The 20,419-nt window shown below is 31.3% G+C and overlaps 2 protein-coding genes across 2 annotated transcripts; both read left to right on the plus strand.

The window, feature by feature from the left end:
* Nucleotides 1-466: 466 nt before the first annotated feature.
* On the plus strand, nucleotides 467-12,401 carry LOC106763741 (protein indeterminate-domain 12). Its single transcript, XM_022782232.1, has 5 exons — nucleotides 467-487; nucleotides 604-771; nucleotides 1,027-1,423; nucleotides 2,917-3,438; nucleotides 12,122-12,401. The coding sequence occupies exons 2-5, from the start codon at nucleotides 621-623 to the stop codon at nucleotides 12,399-12,401; spliced, it is 1,350 nt and encodes a 449-aa protein (XP_022637953.1). The 5' UTR covers nucleotides 467-487; nucleotides 604-620.
* Nucleotides 12,402-13,550: 1,149 nt separating this feature from the next.
* Nucleotides 13,551-20,037, plus strand: LOC106763742 (ATP-dependent zinc metalloprotease FTSH 4, mitochondrial-like). Its single transcript, XM_014647905.2, has 7 exons — nucleotides 13,551-13,667; nucleotides 14,005-14,098; nucleotides 14,441-14,692; nucleotides 15,364-15,603; nucleotides 15,695-15,819; nucleotides 16,446-16,922; nucleotides 18,898-20,037. Exons 1-7 carry the CDS (start codon nucleotides 13,551-13,553, stop codon nucleotides 19,732-19,734), a joined length of 2,142 nt encoding a protein of 713 aa, XP_014503391.1. The 3' UTR covers nucleotides 19,735-20,037.
* Nucleotides 20,038-20,419: the final 382 nt, after the last annotated feature.

Below are 20,419 nucleotides of genomic sequence, written 5' to 3' on the forward strand. Positions count from 1 at the left end.
TTCACACACTCACAAACTCAAACTTCCTCAACTAGGTAGCTAATAATTAACTCATACACTTCTCACCATTCTCTTGTTTTCTTTTGGTTACTCACATTAAAGACTAGTCTTAGATACTGAGATCTACTTAAGGAATTCATTTACTTACCTCATATGTGTTTTTCTTCACACTCTTATACCAGGTCATGCTTCATCTTTCATGTTTGATGCTTGCTGCTTCTTCATGCTTTTCATCTTAGATGCTACTTACCAACAACTTCTCAAGGCAATCCTTCTCGGGATCCATTCACCTTTCTCAGCTTTTTCCTCATTCTCTCTCTCTCTCTCTCTCTCTTGGTGGTTTTCTCAAGAATTTCTGAAAAGTTTGAACAAGAGAGAAAGCTATATATAAGTAAGCAGGATCCATGACCTCAACAAAATCAGATCCATTCATTTCCTTACCTTATAGTATTACCCTTTTACCTGCAAGATCTCAGAAATTCTTTTGGTGCAAATACCTTTATTTTCTCATCAACATATGTATATATAACCTATATACTTTGTGAATATCTCACCTTTCTGCAGTGTAGTTTGGTTTCTTACCTAATCTATTTGTATATATAGGTTTCTGGTGAGAAAACATGTCTAATTTGACTTCTGCATCGAGTGAAATAAGTGCTTCTTCAGGAATCAGAAATGACAGTGGTTTTTTCCATGCTCACCAATACTCCTCTACTTCAATAAATCAAGAACCACAACCAAAAAAGAAGAGAAGTCTTCCAGGCCATCCAGGTCATACATAAATACCATTTTTTTTTCTCTACTTTGTTGCAGCCAAAATCAGTTTTTGATTTATTCCCTATACAGTTACTATAGTTCACTGTCAAAATATGATTTTTATTATCATTATTACTTCATGGAATCAACAAATTTATCATATAGGAGAATTTGTCATTGGATAAGACTTAAAACCCTTCATACATTTGTATGTGGGAGTGTTTGGTTAATTTTGAAAAGAATTTGTTGTTTTATGTTGGTTTGGTTCAGACCCTGATGCAGAAGTGATAGCATTGACTCCAGAGACCCTATTGGCAACAAACAGGTTTGTGTGTGAGATTTGTCAGAAAGGGTTTCAAAGGGATCAGAATCTGCAGCTTCATAGAAGAGGGCACAATCTGCCATGGAAGCTAAAGAAGAAGAACAGCAAAGAGGTGAGAAAGAAAGTGTATGTTTGTCCAGAGGCAACATGTGTTCACCATGACCCTTCAAGGGCCCTTGGGGACCTCACTGGAATCAAGAAGCACTTTTTCAGGAAGCATGGAGAGAAGAAATGGAAGTGTGAGAAGTGCTCCAAACGCTATGCAGTTCAATCTGATTGGAAAGCTCACTCCAAAATCTGTGGCACCAGGGAATACAAATGTGACTGTGGTACCCTTTTCTCTAGGTAATTTACTTTAACAATCTCATTAATTACTTAATTAATCAACTTTTAACTCATAAACCAACTTATCTTCTCAAACCCCAATCTAAATTGCTCAAATTAACTCATTTTCTGTCCAAGAAAATCATTTCATAACAGTTTGTCATCAGGTTTATGTATTATATATCTTCATTGTTATATAATAGAAATTGTATAATTAATTATATGGTTATTATATGAGTATATGCTAAAAAACTAACTAGAATATATAGTAAAACACTTTTTACATTGTTATTCCAATACTGATTTTTTCTTATAACTTTAATTTTTAATTAGTTAATGTAAATTCACAGTAATGAAACAAAACTAAGCAATTTATTAGTATAAAAAGTTGATATATATTTGTATTAGTATATTGATTGGTGATGTAAATCCATAATAATGAATAGTTTAAATTTTGTTAGGAAAAAAATTATATTTAGCAGGGGCCAAATTAGTCAGATAAATGACAAAATTAGTAAATATCTAAACTGAATAATTTTATTTTGTAAATTGAGTCTGAAAAATAAGTCTCTTTTTATTTTTATTTCATATGAATTTCAAGGAAAAATTGATACAGATTTTGTCTTGAGAAAGTTTAAGTATTATATTCTAACTCAATAGAATAATTAATAAACAATCTCTTCAGTTTTGCCTTTTGAATATATAGACACTGAGAACCTCTCAACTCAGAAAAGAAAAAACTTATAATTCAACTTCAAGCTTTTCATGTATTTCTCTTATTACACCATTCGTTAAATACATTCATTTTCATCTTTTTTTTTTCTGTTTACACTAAATATAAATCTATTTTGATTAGAAAATAAGTCTAAGCTTTTCCTATCACAGACATTCTTTTCTCTCTGAAAATATGTAACATATAAAATTTAACATTGATTCGTGCATCACTTACACTTATTTGTTTCAGGATATATAATGACATAATTACATGGTGATAAAAAAAATAGCATTTCTACTTAACTGACCATATGTCAATATTTTATCAATATTTATGTTTTTTATTATAACAAAACAAATAAAATAAAGTATTAATAATTAATAAATATACTCCACTTTCTAATTCATTTTTATTTTTTTTTTCTGAATCAAAACAAACATATTATTTTTATTTTACTTTTCCATGTATTAGGAAGGAAGAGGAAAATTAACAAGTCCATATATAGATGAAAAGGGAAAGTGTGTAAAACAGTACAAACAACAAAAAACTGTACTCTAGGAAGGAATCTGTATCTGTGTGTATTTATTTATATACATGAAAAAAAAGAAAAAACTGAATATATGAATTATTTAGAATATATAATAATAGTTTTCAGTTTGATATATAATTAAATTACATATACTCAGACAGAGTTGCATTAAACAAAACTGTCTTATGAAAAACATAATCATTATAATTTGTCATGCAAAAAATAAAATAAAAATACTGAATTTCTTGTTTGCCTTTTCTGTGGTTGCAGAAGAGACAGCTTTATCACTCACAGAGCCTTCTGTGATGCCTTAGCACAAGAAAGTGGAAGAGCAGTGAACCCTCACTCTCTATTATCATCTCAGTCCCAATTTCGAAGCCATGGGCTTCAACTTGAAGCAGCATCATCAATGGTGATGAAAAGAGAACAAGATTTCAACCTATTAGGTCAAGAAATTCCATCATGGTTATCTTCTCCAACAGTGTTGGAAGAATCAATGCACAGTCAAACACTGAGAACCACCTTAGACTTCTCAGCAACACAGTTGTTTCCCACACATGCGAACCACTCATTGTTCCACCATGATCATCATCAAAACCCTAGCCCTACTACTACTACTACTACTTCTACAACAACAGCTTCAACACCCACTTTTCTTCCTTCTTTGAGTTCCTTCCATTATTCCACAACTTCTCCTCACATGTCAGCCACTGCTTTGTTGCAAAAAGCCTCACAAATTGGCGTAACAGTGAGTGCAGCACCTTCACAAGCGATGATAGTGAGACCCCACTTGTTTCATCTTAATATAAAACTTAGATTCATGTTTAAATTTCCAAAATTAACAATTAAATTAATCAAATGTATTTTCAAAAAAAATTAACAAAATTAAAATTAATATTTTGATTCTCCAATCATCTACAACAAAAATATTATAATATATTCTTAAATGTTAAAAAAAAATATTATTGTTCAATAATTTTAAACAAATGAAAGGTATATATAATTAATTATAGATCAACCCACCTTGAATTAGTAAAGTTATAAAATTTTCAAAAAGTTATGGTAATTATGGTCTTGCATTTTTAGTCGTGGTAAGCAAAGCATGCCCAAATTTATTAGGTTTACACAAAATTCATAAAGGATTTCAATTTTGTTTTTCAAGGTTACAATCTTCTTAAGTCATGGAAATATGGCAAGCAAACAAATGTTGAACATTCTTTTAATAAGTGGTGTTTTATAGATATAATATATTTTAATTTTTCTTTTATCAATTTGGTTAGACTTTATAAAACTAGTTTTAAAATAATATGGTTTTTATAAGTTGGGGATATATCATATCAATAACTTTACTACAATATTTTGGATAAAAATATGGATAAATAAACTTGACTATAATTCCTTAAAGAAAAAGTCTATAATTTGTAATTATATAGTTTATTCTTCCTTTCAAAATGAATTTTGTTAAATAGTCAAGATGCTAAATGAGTCTAAATTATAATCTCTAATTTGAAAGATTTATAATCATCACTTCAGACATATAATAAAAGTTGCATAGCTTGATTAGAAAAATAAAAGTCAAGTTTATATATAAATTTGGTGCACATAAGTCAGTAACAAATATTTGAAAAAAATTAATATATTACAAACTATTAGAAGTTTTACATCGAGTAAAATAAAATTAATTTATTGTATATACGTAAATGTAAATATTAATTTACAAGTCAGTTTTGGAAAATCGATTTAGACTAAAAGTTTAATTTTTAACATGGTATTAGACTCCTGCATTAGAATTTATCTTAATAAATTTTGTTGTTTGTTGGTGATAATGATGATATTAACGCCATTAAATTAATGGTATTAAACTATAACAACTTTAATATTAAAAAGATAATAGGTAACAAAATATAAATGGTAAAGCTAACCCTAAGTCATCTTATAAGGAAAACAAAATTTATTTTTAACAAATTAGTTCTTATACAATATATACACTAAAAAGTTAGTCAAATACAATAAAAATAATAGAAGATAAACAAAATAAATAAAAAATAATAAAAAATAATAGAAATAAATAAATTTAAAAAAGATAAAAAATAATAATGACACTAGTAAAGAAAATAGGTTGCTTCCACTGTTTTTTTCAAAATAGGATTTATCATTGGTTATTTAAGCTTTATTTTCTACTATTTCTAGGTGTCCTTATATAGAATTTGATTGGTCTTTAGTCTTTACTTTTTTGTTGATGAAATCTTCTTTCTGATAATGTAATATTTTCCAAATATCTTTTATATAATCATAAATATAACTTATTTTTCTGGTTGTTATGAATATCTAAAAGGATTAGAGATGTAAGAACTTAGAAAATAGAGTATTAGAATTGATAGGTGTTTTAAAATAACGAGACCGAGTATTTTAATGTTAAAACAATTCAATAATATAACCTCTCATTATCTTAAACACTCACCATTTCTTTAAAACTTATTCTCTGAGTTCCCTTTTGCCTTCTCTCTAAAATTTCTGACTTTTGGCTCATCTATTTGACGATCAAGAGGTGTCTAAGTGATCACAACAATGAGTTCTTCATTATCTATCGATCGATTTTTCTTATAGAGTAAGTAAGTTTATATCTTTTTCTTTAATTCTTAGTTTAAGACACATGCAATTAGGATTTCCTTGCATGTGTCATATGAGCTCTTTATCCTGTTTCTTATAGATCAGTGGTTTTAAGGATTTACTTTGATAATGATTATATGGTTTGTAGGCATTTTTAGAGTTTTTTGAGCTGAGGTAGGGGTTGTACTCTATGTAAAGCTATGGTAGTTTTCCTGATCAAGTAAGGAAAGCTAGTGATTGTCTTTAGTTTGAAATATGAAGTATGAACTGGTGGTTGTTAGTATGTGAGGTTAATGTATGTTGATTCGTTATGCCTAAATTGATTGTTTTATGTTAATTGTGTTTGGATGAGTGTGCTTGGTTAAATGGTGCTTGTTGACATTGATGATTTTGTTTAGACTTGATTATTATCATGAATGTTGTTTTTGGGAAGTTTAGTGATATAAAATTGGTGTAGTGTTGAGAAGAAAGGATTAGGTTGAGTTATAGGTCATTTTTTTTATCTAAAAATGAGGTTTTGATGGGTGAGATTTTGGAGTGATGGTCAAAGGGGGAAAACTGAATTTTAGGATCTATTTTATAATCATTTGAAACTTGTTGGAGCTTTGAGTTAGCAAACTTTTTTTTACAAAAATTGTTCGTAGTCTATAAGTTGTGTTTTGGATGGTTCTAGATTCATTTTAGGGGTTTTGACTAGTGAGATTATAAAGTAGAGGGTTTGTGTTAAAGTTGATGGTTTGAGGTCTGTTGTTGAGTTATTTCTAACTTGTTTAGACCCTTAAGTGGTCAACTTTTGTGTAAAAAAAATGGATTTGAGTGAGGTTTTAATTGCAGTAAGTTAGAAATTCATAGAAAGATAAGTCTAATGGGGTTTGAGTTGAGTCAAAAACACTTTGAATAGGTTCAATTGGGTCATAGAATGTTAAATGAATGTAGTAGATACATGTGGAGGTAGGGGAGTTTAAAAATTTAAGGTTGAGGGGTGCAAATTCTGCAGAATTGATGTTCTGCATAATTTTCCAGAGTAACTAGGCGAGCAAATAGCCTGTTGAGCGAATAAATAAGAGGCTTGGCAGTGAGTTTTAGAGGTTGGGCAAGCTCTCTTGCTGGGTTGAGGAAACTCTTTGTTTGTGCTCTCACTAAGCGATGAAGAGTTGCTCATTGGACAAGCATGTCTGCGTTGGAAGCTAGGATTTTGGTGTTAGGCGACTAGAGTGGGTGTTTTATTTTCATTCCTCTACTATGTATGCATGTAAATGGTGTGATGTTTTATTGTATGCTCAGTGATACAACTGAAATATATGGCGATAGTGAATGACTTTATGTATGGAAAGGTGGTTTTGTAAGAGTTTCTAAGGAGGAATTTGGTGGTTGTTTCAAGTGTTGTGTATGAATGTAACAAGCTTAGTCTTGAGATTTATCCTAACACTCTAATGGTTATTCATTCTCAATTAGAGAGGAGTGATGCATTTGGTGAGAGTAGTAGGAGGTTCTAGTCTAGGTGCTCCATTGTGGCCTAAAACACGAAACGGACTAATCTTGTGTGTGTGACAAGGTGAAATCTATTGGCAATGACTCTGTAGAGCACTAGAGGCCACAACAAGTGCATGACCCGCCATATCTTAAAATTCATACTTCATTCGGATGGTTAGGTCTAGGTTCATGGTATGCTTAGGATGTTTGCTTAACTTTGTATGAAAAGTTATGTATGATGAATCTTAGTATTCTATGTTTGTTTCTTTTTACATTAGCTTACCATTTGTGTGTTCTTTATTTGGTTGTTTGTGTATGTTTGGTTCTTTTTGTATTGATCATATGGTGCGTATGAACAGAGAGTGATGACGTCTCAGTGGAGGTTCTCAGAAGTGATAATGTATGGATATCAATTATGTATATTTCTAGAGTTTAATTGTTCTACTTTATCTTGTGATAGCCTTAATAGTGTTTATGCTATTTAAATGGGATGTTATTTCTAACCAATTTTAAAAATATTTGGTTGTTGGTTGATAATTACTTTATATGAAAAAATAAATAGCTTTTTAATAATATATAATTTATCCATAACTAATTTTGCTCAAATTTCTTATTGTTGTCTTTTTAATTAGTTGTATTTTCATTTAACCCAGTATGATTTTTCTTCTCCATTATTCTCGTGCAAGACAACTAAAGTGAGAAAAAAAAAATTATGCATCTAGCTCAACTGAGATAAAGATTCTAAAAGAAAAATGTGAGCAAAAAAGGAAATGAATCATGCATCTAAAGTGCAAAGGCTCAAGACAATAAAAAATCTAGCTCAAAACATAATAATAAACAAGAACCACAATCAAGCCAAATAATGGATTAATACTGGTAAAGTCCTCACAAGCTTGTTTATAATCTCTCTCTGCACATCATGAAAGTAAGCATTGTCATAGGCTTGTAATCTAGCTCAAAAGGACTTTTAATGAGCTTGTAATGTGGTTAAAGTGAAGGTAAAGTAAAAGAAATGAATCAAGGCTAAGATCAAAGAGAAGTGAAGTTAATTTCCTTAGGTTTGATGTTGATATGAATATTGACCCAGAATAAAGTTTTCAAATTACTATGTTTTTTCTACGAGTGCAAAAGGATAAATATGAGGGTGTGATGAGTATATATTTATACTCTTGTTAAGCCTTTAATATTAAATTCTTAATTGATTTTTGTATTTTAAAAGAATATTTTAATTAGAATTTTTTATAATTGGGATTATTGAACATGAGATAGAAAAATAGGTTAAAATATGTTTTTAGTTGCATAACTATTTTTTAGATATTTTGAGGTGTGTTGATACAACTACAACTAAGTTGAGCTCAGTGAGGCATTAAAACAAATTGGTTACAGTTTTATGACAACTTAAAGATAAATTCAAGAATAACAAATATAAAGACCACAAAAAGTCAATCCATGCATTGCATGAAGAAGGCAAGAAAAACATGAAAAGTGAAGAAATTTGGACAAACAACAAAAATTAGACCTTGCGATTTTCTCTATTTTTTCTACAAAAATGACTGTGATAATTGATGAATGTTTATGATAAAAGATAATTTTAAGAAAATATATATTTAGATATTTTATTTAATATTTTTAAATAATTATCTTATTTAACTATATCAATAAATATCAAAAGATAATATTTGTCAATCTTTTTTAATCTAGCAAAAATCTTCTCAAATATTTTTAAATCTCCACAACAATCAAATAATTAAAGGATATTATATTATCAAAAAGAATATTACAAGAACTGAAAAGCCCAAAACAAAGTCCAATCCAATTTTCATATGATGAGACTTAGGAAAACAAATTAAAGGAGCTTAGGAACCCTTTCGAGGGGTCTATTTCGTTTTTCTCTCATGTTCTCCCCCCCCCCCCTCCTCTCTTCTTCTATTTCTATGTTATTTCTACATTGCATGGAGTGCTAGAGTTGATTCGACTATAATTTCTTAACCGGATTATGAGGTTTGATGAATAAATTTATTTGTTCTTTTGATTCGTGTTGTGATTTGTTTTCATTGATGTCTTTTGCTTCTTAATAAAGTAAAAGTAATGATGTTTACATTGTGACAAGTTAGTAACATATCAACCATATGAATCCAAGAGTTTTTAATTTTAATTGAAAATTTACTTTGATTAAAGTTAGGAACTTTCATGTGATTGAATAAGTTTTTGCAAATAATTAAGAATGTATTAAAGAGGAAAACTTTAACAAGAGTGTACTTTGGTTAGCTTTTTACTTGGTATAAAAGATAAAAGAATAGACATGATTAGACATAATGTACTTTGGTTAATAGGGAATCTAAGAAAATAAATAACTAAACAATAATCTTTAGATAACTAATAATGAATTTTATTTTGAAAGAACATTGACTTATTTTCTTTATCATTATTTTTATCTTTTTAAATCTTTTTATAAACTTATTTTTTCTATCTTTTGTTATTTTTTATTTAATCTTTTATTTATTTTTATCTTTTTTATTATTTTTATTTTACTAACTATTTTGTATAGTTTTTATAAGAACTAATTAATTTGTAAAAATCAAATTCATGTTCCTTTGGGAAATGACTTATGGTTGACTTTACTCTTTTTATTTTGTTGACTACTATCTTAATAATTTGAAGTTATTATATTTAATAGTATTAATTTGATCATATTAACAATAATGTTATCACTCATCATACACAATTTTTTCACAATGCAAATTAGATTATAAAAATCTCCTTCAACTTTTGTCATTTAATATTTTTCTCTATATGAACCAAATATCACTAAATATACAATCTAAATATTTCAACATACTTCTTTCCTAAAAATAATTATGTTCTGATTCATTTATATTTCATTCATTCATCACTTCTCACATTTAATAAGATTCATATTTAAATCAATTAAATCCACACACTCTTACATATCATTCATTAATCACTTATCATGTTTAATAACATTTATATTTAAATTAATTAAAATAAAAACAAACAAATGAGAAAAAATGAAGAAAAATGTAGTTGCACTACTATGTTTTTAACGTGCTCAAATATAACCTACATATTATCACCAAATTTACAAATCACCGAATATCAAGACTTTTAACTTAATTCAAACTCAACAATAAACTTGATCAACAACTTTCACTTTAAACTTCAAATAAATCATAACACACAAAAACTTTCACCAAAGAACATCCATGTATAAATATATATTAGGGTTAAATATATATTTTTTTCTTAACTTTCAAAAAAAATTAGAATTAGTCTTTTTTCGAAATTTTGGACTTATTTAGTCATTTATCTTTAGAACTGTGTAAATTTAGTCTTTTTAAACAAATTTTATTTAAGGTTTTAAATATGTTCTTCAACTAACATTGAAGATTAAAACGTGTCAAACAATATAAACAACTCAAATGTTATTATGAAATGTGTTTGAAATGTCAAATAAACTTAGCACATTTCTAAAATTGAAGGGCTAAATTGAGGCAAAGTTTTAAAAAAGGACTAAATTAAACCAAAATTTTTAAGAAAGACTAATTTTAATTTTCACTAAAATTTAAAAAATCAAAAACATAATTAACCATATATATTATTATTATTATTGTCACTATTTTATCCAAGGTTCTCTCAAAATAATAACAGTTTTTTTTTCTCTCTCAAACTTAAGTTTCAAAATCTTTTACTCTCTTAGAAGGTTATGGTCAACTTTATTAAGTTTCAAAAAATATTCAACTTTTACACTACATTTATTTCAAAAGTCCTAAATTTCTTAAAAAGTACAAACCTATGCTAAAAAAATTAGGTTAAATATCTTTATTTTTCACCATTCATTCGATTTGTTTAAAACGACTTGTTTTAATTAAAATATTTCAAAGATTAAAATCTCAATAGCGGTGCTTCATTTTATAAATTCTTTTTATATATTTTGAAAAGTAATTTCATCTTTATTAACTTTATTTTATTAATATTTTTAAAAGAATTGATATTTTGTTTGTTATGAAGATATTTATTTATATTTAATTACGAAATATTTTATATACTTTTTTGTTTTTTACTTTATTTTATTTAATACTAAAATTTATGTAGTTATTATTTTTTCTAAATATTTAATATTAAATATATTATTTTAATATTAAATACTTGATAATATTATTTTTTATATTTTATAATTTTTTTTTTTGAAAATTAATTAATTGTTGTTTAAATAGTAATAAAACGAGTATGAATTCAAATAACACATGCTCATTACTTAATAAAGATATAAATGAAATAAAAGTTCTATATCTATTAAATATAAGGATAAAAATGAAAATATGTAGAGCTGTCAAAACGGGTAATCCGGCTCAACCCGGCCCGGGCCACCACGGGTTGGTCACTTAGTGAATCAACTCAACCCGACTCATTTATTAGCGAGCCAGAAAAATCTAAACCTGACTTGAACCAGGTTGGTGGGTAAACGGGTTGGCTCACTAGTCCATTTAATTAGAGTTTTTTTTAAATAAAAAAAATTACAAACTTTCTATTATCAAATTTAAAGAAATTTCACTCCCAAAAAATGATGTTAAACTGAAGATTTCAAAATAATAATAAAAAGTACAATATAATCCAAATGTTTGTAAAGAAAGAAAATGGGAAAAAATTGTCTTATTAATTTTGAATAAAATATAAGAAATATATACAAGAGAGAATCTATAATTATGTTATTTTATCCCTATAAATATTCTATAATAATGTAACATTATTACTGTAATCATTATAATAATGTAACATTATTACTACAAATCACCTATAATAATAACAATATATCTCTCAATAATCTCGAGATATGATTTATTTTCTAACAATCCCCCTCAACCTGGAGCATACAAATTGTATGGACAAAGCTTGAAATACATAAACTCAATTTGAAATATGTAATCTGTCTTCAAGAGTATCAGCGGTGCGCCGTCATTTCCGCTGTTCGCCACTATTGATGAACAACAAATTGCAAGAACAAATGAAGGGCCTGCAGCAATAAACTACAGGGACAAACAGCAACAGACCTGCAGGAACTACATTATCCTGCAGCGATGGGAATTAAAAGGCTAATAGCCACAAACCTGTAAGGACTTAATCACCCTAAACATCAACAAAACTTCAAGGGACTTAATTTCCCTAAACAACAACAAGCCTTCAGGAAACATCTGTCCTCTAGAGGCAAACAACAACAGACCTGCAGGGATTACACTACCCTGCAATGACTGGAATTAAAAGGCTAACAACCACAAACCTGTAGGGACTTAATCACCCTAAACAGTAACAAACCTTCAAGGGACTTAACTGTCCTGAACATATGGGAGACCTTCAGGAAATAACTGTCCTGTAGAGGCAAACAACAACAAACCTTCAGGGACTTCACCGTCCTGAGTAGCAACACAACTTCAAGGGACTTGACTGCCCTGAACATAAGGGAGGCCTTCAGAACAGAGAAAAAGATAGCGGAAGCAATAAAGGTAGGACTAGGTGTTGGTGCATTGGTGGCACAAGTGGCGAAGACGATGGCCGCGAAAGTGATCGGCGACGGTGGCCGACAACGGTGGCCGGAGATGGTGGCTGGATGGCAACACCGGACAGATGCGAAACAAAAACCAGAGACTGCGCATTGAAGTATAAAAACACAGGTTGAAAAAAAGACTTTTAGGGGGCCGCCGGTGGCGGTAGCCACCAGCGGCAACAAAGACAAAGTAGAAAATGATCAAAAAACCTGGTCTGATACCATGTAAAGAAAGAAAATGGGAAAAAACTGTCTTATTAGTTTTGAATAAAATATGAGAAATATATATAAGAGAGAATCTATAATTCTGCTATTTTATCCTATAAATATTCTATAATGATATAACATTATTACTGCACATCACCTATAATAATAACAATATATTCTCTCAATAATCTAGAGATATGATTTATTTTTCTAACAATGTTATCCAAAAACAAACACAAAAAACATACAAAAAAAAAAATTGATCCTTGAAGAATTTCAGTGAAGAAGTGAGAGTGACAGCACCGCCGTAAATGAGAGCCCGTAAATGAGAGCAAGTTCCGTGAGAGTGATTTGTGAGAGCAGAAGTTACTTTTTTGGTATACACACTGAGTGAAGAAAGTCTCTTATTTTTAGAATTTCATAAATAAAATAATAAATTAAAAAAGTAAAATTAGGTAGGTGGGTTGGCGGGTTAACCCGATCCACTACGGGTTCAACCCACACGAATCAAGTTTAAATGAGCCAGGTTAAAATCTGACCCGCATAAAAAAAATTCAATTTTTTCAAACCCAACCTGGCCCAAACCCGTGGTGAGCTGGGTTGACTTGCGGATTGTGACCCATTTTGACGACTCTAAAAATATGTATGAATTTTTACTTAGAATGAAATAATAAAACCCAGAACACCCCGTTCTAATTCCTATATATCTTAAAAACTAACGTCGTAGAGGTGGAATATCATTTTTAAATTAGTAGTGGAGACATATGAGTGTGTCAACTTTTTTTTCTTATTATAGAAAGATTATTATTATAATTATTATGATAATTATTGAATAAAAATTACTTTATTAATGTTATAGATTATATATTAAGAAGAAACTTGCATGGAAATCGGTTTCCGGAAGGAAAGAGTTTCAGTTACATAACTGAACTGAAAAGGGTATACTATCGATTTTCTTTTTCCGTTTATTCAATTCATTCAAACATTTCCAACACACACCAATCTTATGAAGGTTCATTTTCAAGAATTAATCAGATAGGTCGATCACGCGAGCATGGCTTTGAGGTTTTCCATATCGCAGGCAAGTTTTACTCCTCAATTCAGTACGTCCTTCGTCAATCTCCGATACGGAGATTGCATCCGTATCGATTTCAGCCTGTTGCGTTATACGGTAATTTGTGTGTATGGAGTTTTTTGTTCTGTGACTTACGAATGAATATCCTGTGGAGGCTTCAAGTATCGGGTTTGCAGAGCTGATCTTTAACTTATTACTGTTCGTCTTATAGTGTTTTTATCAGTCGTCGAGCTTTTGATAATTTGCTCGTGATTCTACTTTCAAACCCTTCCATTTACACCAGGGAAATATGAGAACTTGAACTTGTGTTCGGTATACATGTTGTGTGCATTATTGATTATGTTGCTAGTTTTTACACAAAACTAGTTGGCATATGTTGTTTATATCTTGGATTTATTTATGATTTAGCTACTTTCATAATTTATTTTTACAGGTTGCAAGACGACAATCTAAGTTTGGACGGATTCAAAGTGTGTTTGCTAGAAGCTATTTTTCTGTCAATAACTTTGGAAATCGTCCAGGTATAGATCCCTTCCTCCTAGACCATGCATTATTCTTATAGTTAACTTCTTGTCATTTGCTTGTATAAGTTAAAAGTTTTGCTTTTCTTAATATAGCTTAATTTTATTCCCTGATTATGTTGGTTTGGGAATTAACTTTCAACAATTTTTTTGTGTTGTGGGATTATTTTATCTTTCTCTCCTTTTTCTTTTTCGGAGTGGATGAATTGGTTTCTTTGTGTAATTATTCATGGCTGTTTTTACTTTCAGTATACGTTCATGTTCAAAGTACTATTGGATATTGAGTTCCGTTTGGCATTTAGCTTTATGTTTTTTGCACTTTCAAAATTATATATGTAGGTTATAGACTTTTGGGTGCCCAAGAGAGATTTCAGTCTCGCTACTTTGGCAGTATATCTCGTCAAGTGCGTGATGCAGTTGAAGCCACTAAAGTTGCTTATCTCAAAGAGCTTTACCGTCGGAATGATCCTGAGGCTGTGATTAGAGAATTTGAAAGCCAACCATCTTTGCATAATACCTCAGCTGTTTCCGAATACGTGAAAGCAGTGGTGCAAGTTGATAGGCTTGACAAAACTGAATTAATGAAGACATTTAAGAGAGGTGCTTATTTCGGTTGAACTGCTCATATTTGTTTGCTTGATGTTATAATTCTAAGTGTAAGTTTAAGTTTCTTATTACATACAATTACGAAAGTAGTAGACCGTATAAAAATGAAGATTTATTAATCTTTTACCTTAAGGTTTTAAGTAAAGAATGGTGTCAATTTTTTATATTAAGTTCAGGTCTCTCATTGGTATTGTATCTGTAATAAGCTTCGTCCTTTAGAGACGTAACATTTGATTCCCCTGTATCTCTTAATACTTGCTGATTGACCTTTTAATTTTATTCATTATTTAATTATATAAGGTCTTTGCCAAGCAGAGAACCATATGCGGTTTTAGTGGTTCTACTTTCTTTCAGGGTACTATATTGTTTCGTAGGGGTGTGGAAGTGGTGGAATTTTGTCTGCTAGAATTCACTGACCAAGAAGTTTTCCTGACTTCAAATTTTGATCAAACAAAAGTGTTGCTATTTTGATTATAAAGTTGCTATTTTGATTAAGTAAAAAGTACCAGGGCAAGGATTATAGAACTCTTCATTTACCAGGGCACTTGAATTAATACTTGTCTAAAGTGATATTGATCATACTGCATCAGTCTTTTTGGATATTTTTTTTCTCTAGCATATTTTTTAGACCATAAATTATGACCAGAGGTGATATGAGATTCCAGGCATGTCCAAATCGGTAGCGAGTGAGGAAGAAACCGCAGCTGGACTTTTTGCTTTAAGAAATTTAGGAAAATCAAGAAAAGAAAATATTTTTGGAACTTCTAGTAATCCAATCCACACCGTGGCTAGAGGACGTTGGAATATAAAAGAGGAGATATGGACAACGTTCAGGATCTTTTTGTATACCTTTATCGTGATGTGTGGTTTAGCAGCACTCTATGAAGATAGTGGTATTAGAAAAGGTATTTCCTAGTCAGTATTGTTTTTTCATATTGTTTTTTTAATCTGATCTTAGAAGACATGTTCTCTGGTTTGTTTTTCTCTATTTCCCAGGACTTGGTATAAATGAAACACTGACACCCGTCATGGAAACAAACACAAAATTTAGTGATGTAAAAGGTGTTGATGAGGCAAAGGCTGAGCTGGAAGAAATTGTTCAATACCTTCGAGATCCTAAGGTAGCTTTTTTGCCATAAATTCATGCTTCCTGTTGCATACATTTCAGGCACTGTGCAACCATGATTGAACGCTTGAACTGGTATTGTGTATGTAGATATAATATAATTAATATAATTTCTAACAATTTAACATATATTCATCATTACATGTCCTGGCCTAGTTTATTTTTCTTGATCACATCATGTGATTATTGATTTAGGGCCATGTAAAGTAATCTAGCTCCTAGTCTGTGAACAGGTCATTGATTTCAAGTAAAAAAATAGGGAAACTTTTGACTAAATTGCATCTCTTTCTTTGGATAATAATGTCTGAAACTCAAATAACACGGATATAATATACTAACTGCTAAAATTATGATTGTTGGAGTAGTGTACAACTTACATAAAGCTGTTTTTGGGTGTATACTCTTTGAGATATACTTGTACTCATTTTGTATGTATACACATGCATCAGCTGAGAATATACTCACTGATTTTTCCAAAACATCCAAATTCAAGTCTTATAGCATGTTTCTATTTCCAAAACTCTTGTGTTATATTTTTATATGGTTATTTCCTGACAAGATACAATAGCTTATATATTTTCTTGTCATATTTATTATAGTGATTTGTTTCCCTTGTGACAGCGGTTTACTCGTCTTGGTGGTAAGCTTCCAAAAGGAGTTTTGCTTGTTGGTCCACCTGGTACTGGAAAAACGATGTTGGCTAGAGCTATTGCTGGTGAGGCTGGGGTTCCGTTCTTTTGTAGCAGTGGAAGTGAATTTGATGAGTTATATATTGGTGTTGGTGCGCGAAGGGTGAGGGATCTTTTTTCTGAAGCAAGGAAGGTAGCACCTTGTATAATATTCATTGATGAGATTGATGCTATGGGAGGTAAGCGAAATCCACTTGAATCAAATTGGCGTAGGATGACATTAAATCAGTTATTGATTGAGCTAGATGGATTCAAGCCTAATGAGGGCATAATTTTGATTGGGGCAACTAATTTTCCGGAATCATTGGATGATGCATTGGTGAGACCTGGGCGGTTTGACCGCAAAGTTGAGGTTCCCAATCCGGATGTAAGAGGAAGACAGCAGATTTTGGAATCACACATGTCAAAGGTATGGTTTTATCTCTTGCAATGAGCATCATAGAACAATTTCAAAAGCACTGTTATTGCGTTTGCTATTGTTTGATATTGGAAGATATTTTGTTTTTAACAATGTCTTCTACTTATCATATTTATGTTTGGTTGTCATGTATTGTATCACTCTTTATTATAAATATATTACCTTATCTGTGTTTGTGTTTTAGATAGAAGGGAAATTAATTTTATACCTAGTTTTACTATGTTCAACATAGTATTAGAGTATAAAGTTTTTGATGGCCAAATTTGAAACAGTATTCTCTGGTATCTCAGTTCACATCGTGTTGATATATTCTGTTTGTGTAAAAGGGGATCTACACTTTGTTTTATGTTCTTTCATTCATGTACCTATGCTGAAAATCTCTCATTTACTAGAGATAAAAATCATACCATATAAGTAGAGAGAAAACCTTAAACCAGTTTTATGAAGTCCAGTTAAGTTACTTGAGATAAAAAATGAGAGAAAATATATTTTTGGAAGACTTGAAAGATCCCTATTATGATCTTCTATTTATAATGGAAAAAATTGATATAAGAGAGCATGGAAGATCTAAAGTCTGCACTAAACACCTAGGTACAAAATTAGGTACAGCTGGAAGATGTTTTGAACACACTACTCTCTACTTGGACATAATGATTACTATAACACACTCAGATTTAATAATTACTTCTAACAAGGTTAAAGTTCGTGCATTCGGTCCGTCATGAGCAAAACAGCAAGTTTGATGACCTTGAAACACTGCCCGAAGGCCCTATTTTCTCTATCCAACCTGCACTCCTTGTAAAATAAGTAAGTGCATTTCTTTCTGCCTCTAGATGCGTTCAAGCGGCATGGCTTGAATTTTTCGTTTTGGGTTGAAGAGTTACATCTAATGCTTCATTTCAGGTTGCAAACCACCCAAAAGATAATCCAAAAAAATGTTCTTTTGGGTAAAGGATGAACATGCGATGGGAGCAATTCAAGTTATTCTGTAAATTCTTCACACAAGCCTGTTGTTTCAATTCAGCCAGTTTTCAGAAAGTGTTTTCATATAATTGCACCCCAAACCATATCACCATTTCCCCTTCAGCTTCTAGAATCCCATATTTAGCCCATTTGTATCTAATTTAGTTTCACTTCTCCACTAGAATTTGAACTTCAACAAATTCCTACCCTTAGTAATCCACCCAATAGGGTCATCTCCGTCAAAGGATGGCAGTTCCACTATAACTGCAATTTGATACTCATCCATGCCATGGTTGCTTGAACATGGTCCTTTCCCTTCTTAGTGTGACGAACTGCCTTGTTCATACTCACACTTATGGCTCACCCATTAGTTTTCTTAACTACAACATAATCTTCTCAGAATTTTCCTTCACCTGCCGCATATGCACGTATCCCTTTTGCAAATTTCTTGTCCAGGACCTCAGGAACTCTAGAGATGTTATCTGGCCAAAAATCACCAAACCTAACAACTTTTTGCCCTCCTCCCCCTCCCAAGAAAAAAAAATAGAAAACAGATAAACAAATACAAACAAAACTACATATATTCTCTGCAGAAACTATCAAATGTAAATTATAAAAACTAAGTCCTAACAATCCAGTTTTTAAAACTGGTGTAAATAGTAAAGCTAAGGCTAAGGCCTATATTTCCTAGAATAGGCTTTCCAAATAATTGGTCTCTCTGGGTGGTCCGAGGTTCCATATCAGCATGTATCGTATTTGGTTGATTGGATTGACAACATGATTCCATTTTTCAGAGGTACATGGTTAGTGCTCTCAACATATTGGTACTAAACACTGCGTTTTATGCTTTCTTTTTGGGCAATGATTGGCTATCAATTGGATACTCGTGTATGGCTCACACCCACTTATTTTGAAGTTAACATTTTTTACATCCATTATATGTATAACTCTGATCAGCATTACCAACTTGTTTGCATGGATTTTAATCTCCAATAAAATACAGGTTGTAACGGATGCTGATGTTGATCTAAAGATCATTGCTCGAGGAACACCTGGGTTCTCTGGTGCTGATCTTGCAAACTTGATTAACATGGCTGCTATCAGGGCTGCAATGAATGATTCTAAAGCTGTGACAATGGCTGATTTAGAGCATTCAAGAGAGAAGATACTGATGGGCAGTGAATTGAAGTCAACTGTTGTATCTGAGGCGACACGAAAGCTCACTGCTTTCCATGAGGGTGGTCGTGCCCTTGTTGCCATTTATACTGATGGGGCCGACCCTGTTCACAAAGCAACTATAGTTCCCACCGCTACGTCTCTTGGCAGGGTTAGGCAATTGCCCGATGATGATAAGCAGAGCGTTTCCCGTAAAGAAATTCTTGCCTGGATAGATGTTTGCATGGCAGGCTGGGCAGCTGAAGAGCTAATTTTCGGAGAAGTCTCTTCTACTGTATCCTTTGAGCTCAAACAAGCAACTAGGGCGGCAAGGATGATGGTTACCAAATATGGCATGGGCAATGAAGTTGGACCAGTCACTCACGAATACAATGATAAAGGGAGGAGCATGAGCTCAGAGACAAGGCTTCTCATTGAGAAAGAGGTGAAGCAACTCGTGGAGAGAGGTTACAACAATGCAAAAACCATTCTGACCACTCACAGCAAGGAGCATCATGCACTTGCAAATGCTCTTTTGGAGCACGAGACTCTCACAGGAACTCAGATAAAGACATTGCTTGCCGAAGTTAGAGCTCAGATGGAGCAGCAGCAGCAGCATCTACAAACAGTTGAAGCTCAGAGCAGTTCACAATCCAGCACGGTGCCTCCATCATCCAGCTGCTAGGGCTAAAAGTGCTCCAGTGGGATCTTAGCAGAACAAGATGCTGGAGCAGCAAACATAACTAGTACTAGTTGATTGAAAATGTTCTTATAGTAATTTTTACAGGTTTTTCACACGGAGGAGCTCAGCTCATGAACCTCAGATTCTAGGTGACATAAAAGTATATGCACTTACTTTTCTCTTTCTTTGTAGGGTACGATGAAAAAAAAAATAAGAGATTATCAGGTACCTCCTACTGAATCTGGTACTCTCTCACGTGGTCTTTATCAAAGACTATAAATTATAACACATTATTACCTTGCTCAATTCTTTGTTCTCTTCACCTTCCTCTGAATGCCCTGTAAAGACACTTTGCATTATGCTTTTCTAAATTTAAGTAATTCATTATTATATTAAACTTATGCATGTAAAAAGTTGTTCTGCTACTACTTATCTCTTAATATTCTGTTTTCCTAAAGCTAAAATAAAGTTTTACTGTTAATTTTCAAGAAAGATCAATTTGGTTTCATGACAATAAATTGCAAGGCTTATTTGTTGGATCATAGATTTTGGTCATTTGTGGATTTGTTTGAACAAATATGGAAGGAACTTTTAAGACAGAAATATAAGGGGAAAAAGTATATCAACTTCTTTACCAGTTAAAACAATATATTTCAAAACATGAAGATATTTGTATAGTTGTAAATAT

This window comes from Vigna radiata, chromosome 6 (genome assembly GCF_000741045.1).
Source record: "Vigna radiata var. radiata cultivar VC1973A chromosome 6, Vradiata_ver6, whole genome shotgun sequence".
In the NCBI taxonomy this organism is placed as follows: domain Eukaryota; kingdom Viridiplantae; phylum Streptophyta; class Magnoliopsida; order Fabales; family Fabaceae; genus Vigna; species Vigna radiata.

What these genes read in the sequence shown, in the direction of transcription:
- LOC106763742 (XM_014647905.2), top strand. Translation starts at nt 13,551, where the DNA reads ATGGCTTTGAGGTTTTCCATATCGCAGGCAAGTTTTACTCCTCAATTC. An exon ending in TCAGCCTGTTGCGTTATACG is followed by an intron (nt 13,668 to 14,004) that starts GTAATTTGTGTG and finishes TTATTTTTACAG; the next exon opens with GTTGCAAGACGACAATCTAA. An exon ending in TGGAATCACACATGTCAAAG is followed by an intron (nt 16,923 to 18,897) that starts GTATGGTTTTAT and finishes AATAAAATACAG; the next exon opens with GTTGTAACGGATGCTGATGT.
- LOC106763741 (XM_022782232.1), top strand. Translation starts at nt 621, where the DNA reads ATGTCTAATTTGACTTCTGCATCGAGTGAAATAAGTGCTTCTTCAGGA. An exon ending in AAGTCTTCCAGGCCATCCAG is followed by an intron (nt 772 to 1,026) that starts GTCATACATAAA and finishes GGTTTGGTTCAG; the next exon opens with ACCCTGATGCAGAAGTGATA. An exon ending in TGTGGTACCCTTTTCTCTAG is followed by an intron (nt 1,424 to 2,916) that starts GTAATTTACTTT and finishes CTGTGGTTGCAG; the next exon opens with AAGAGACAGCTTTATCACTC.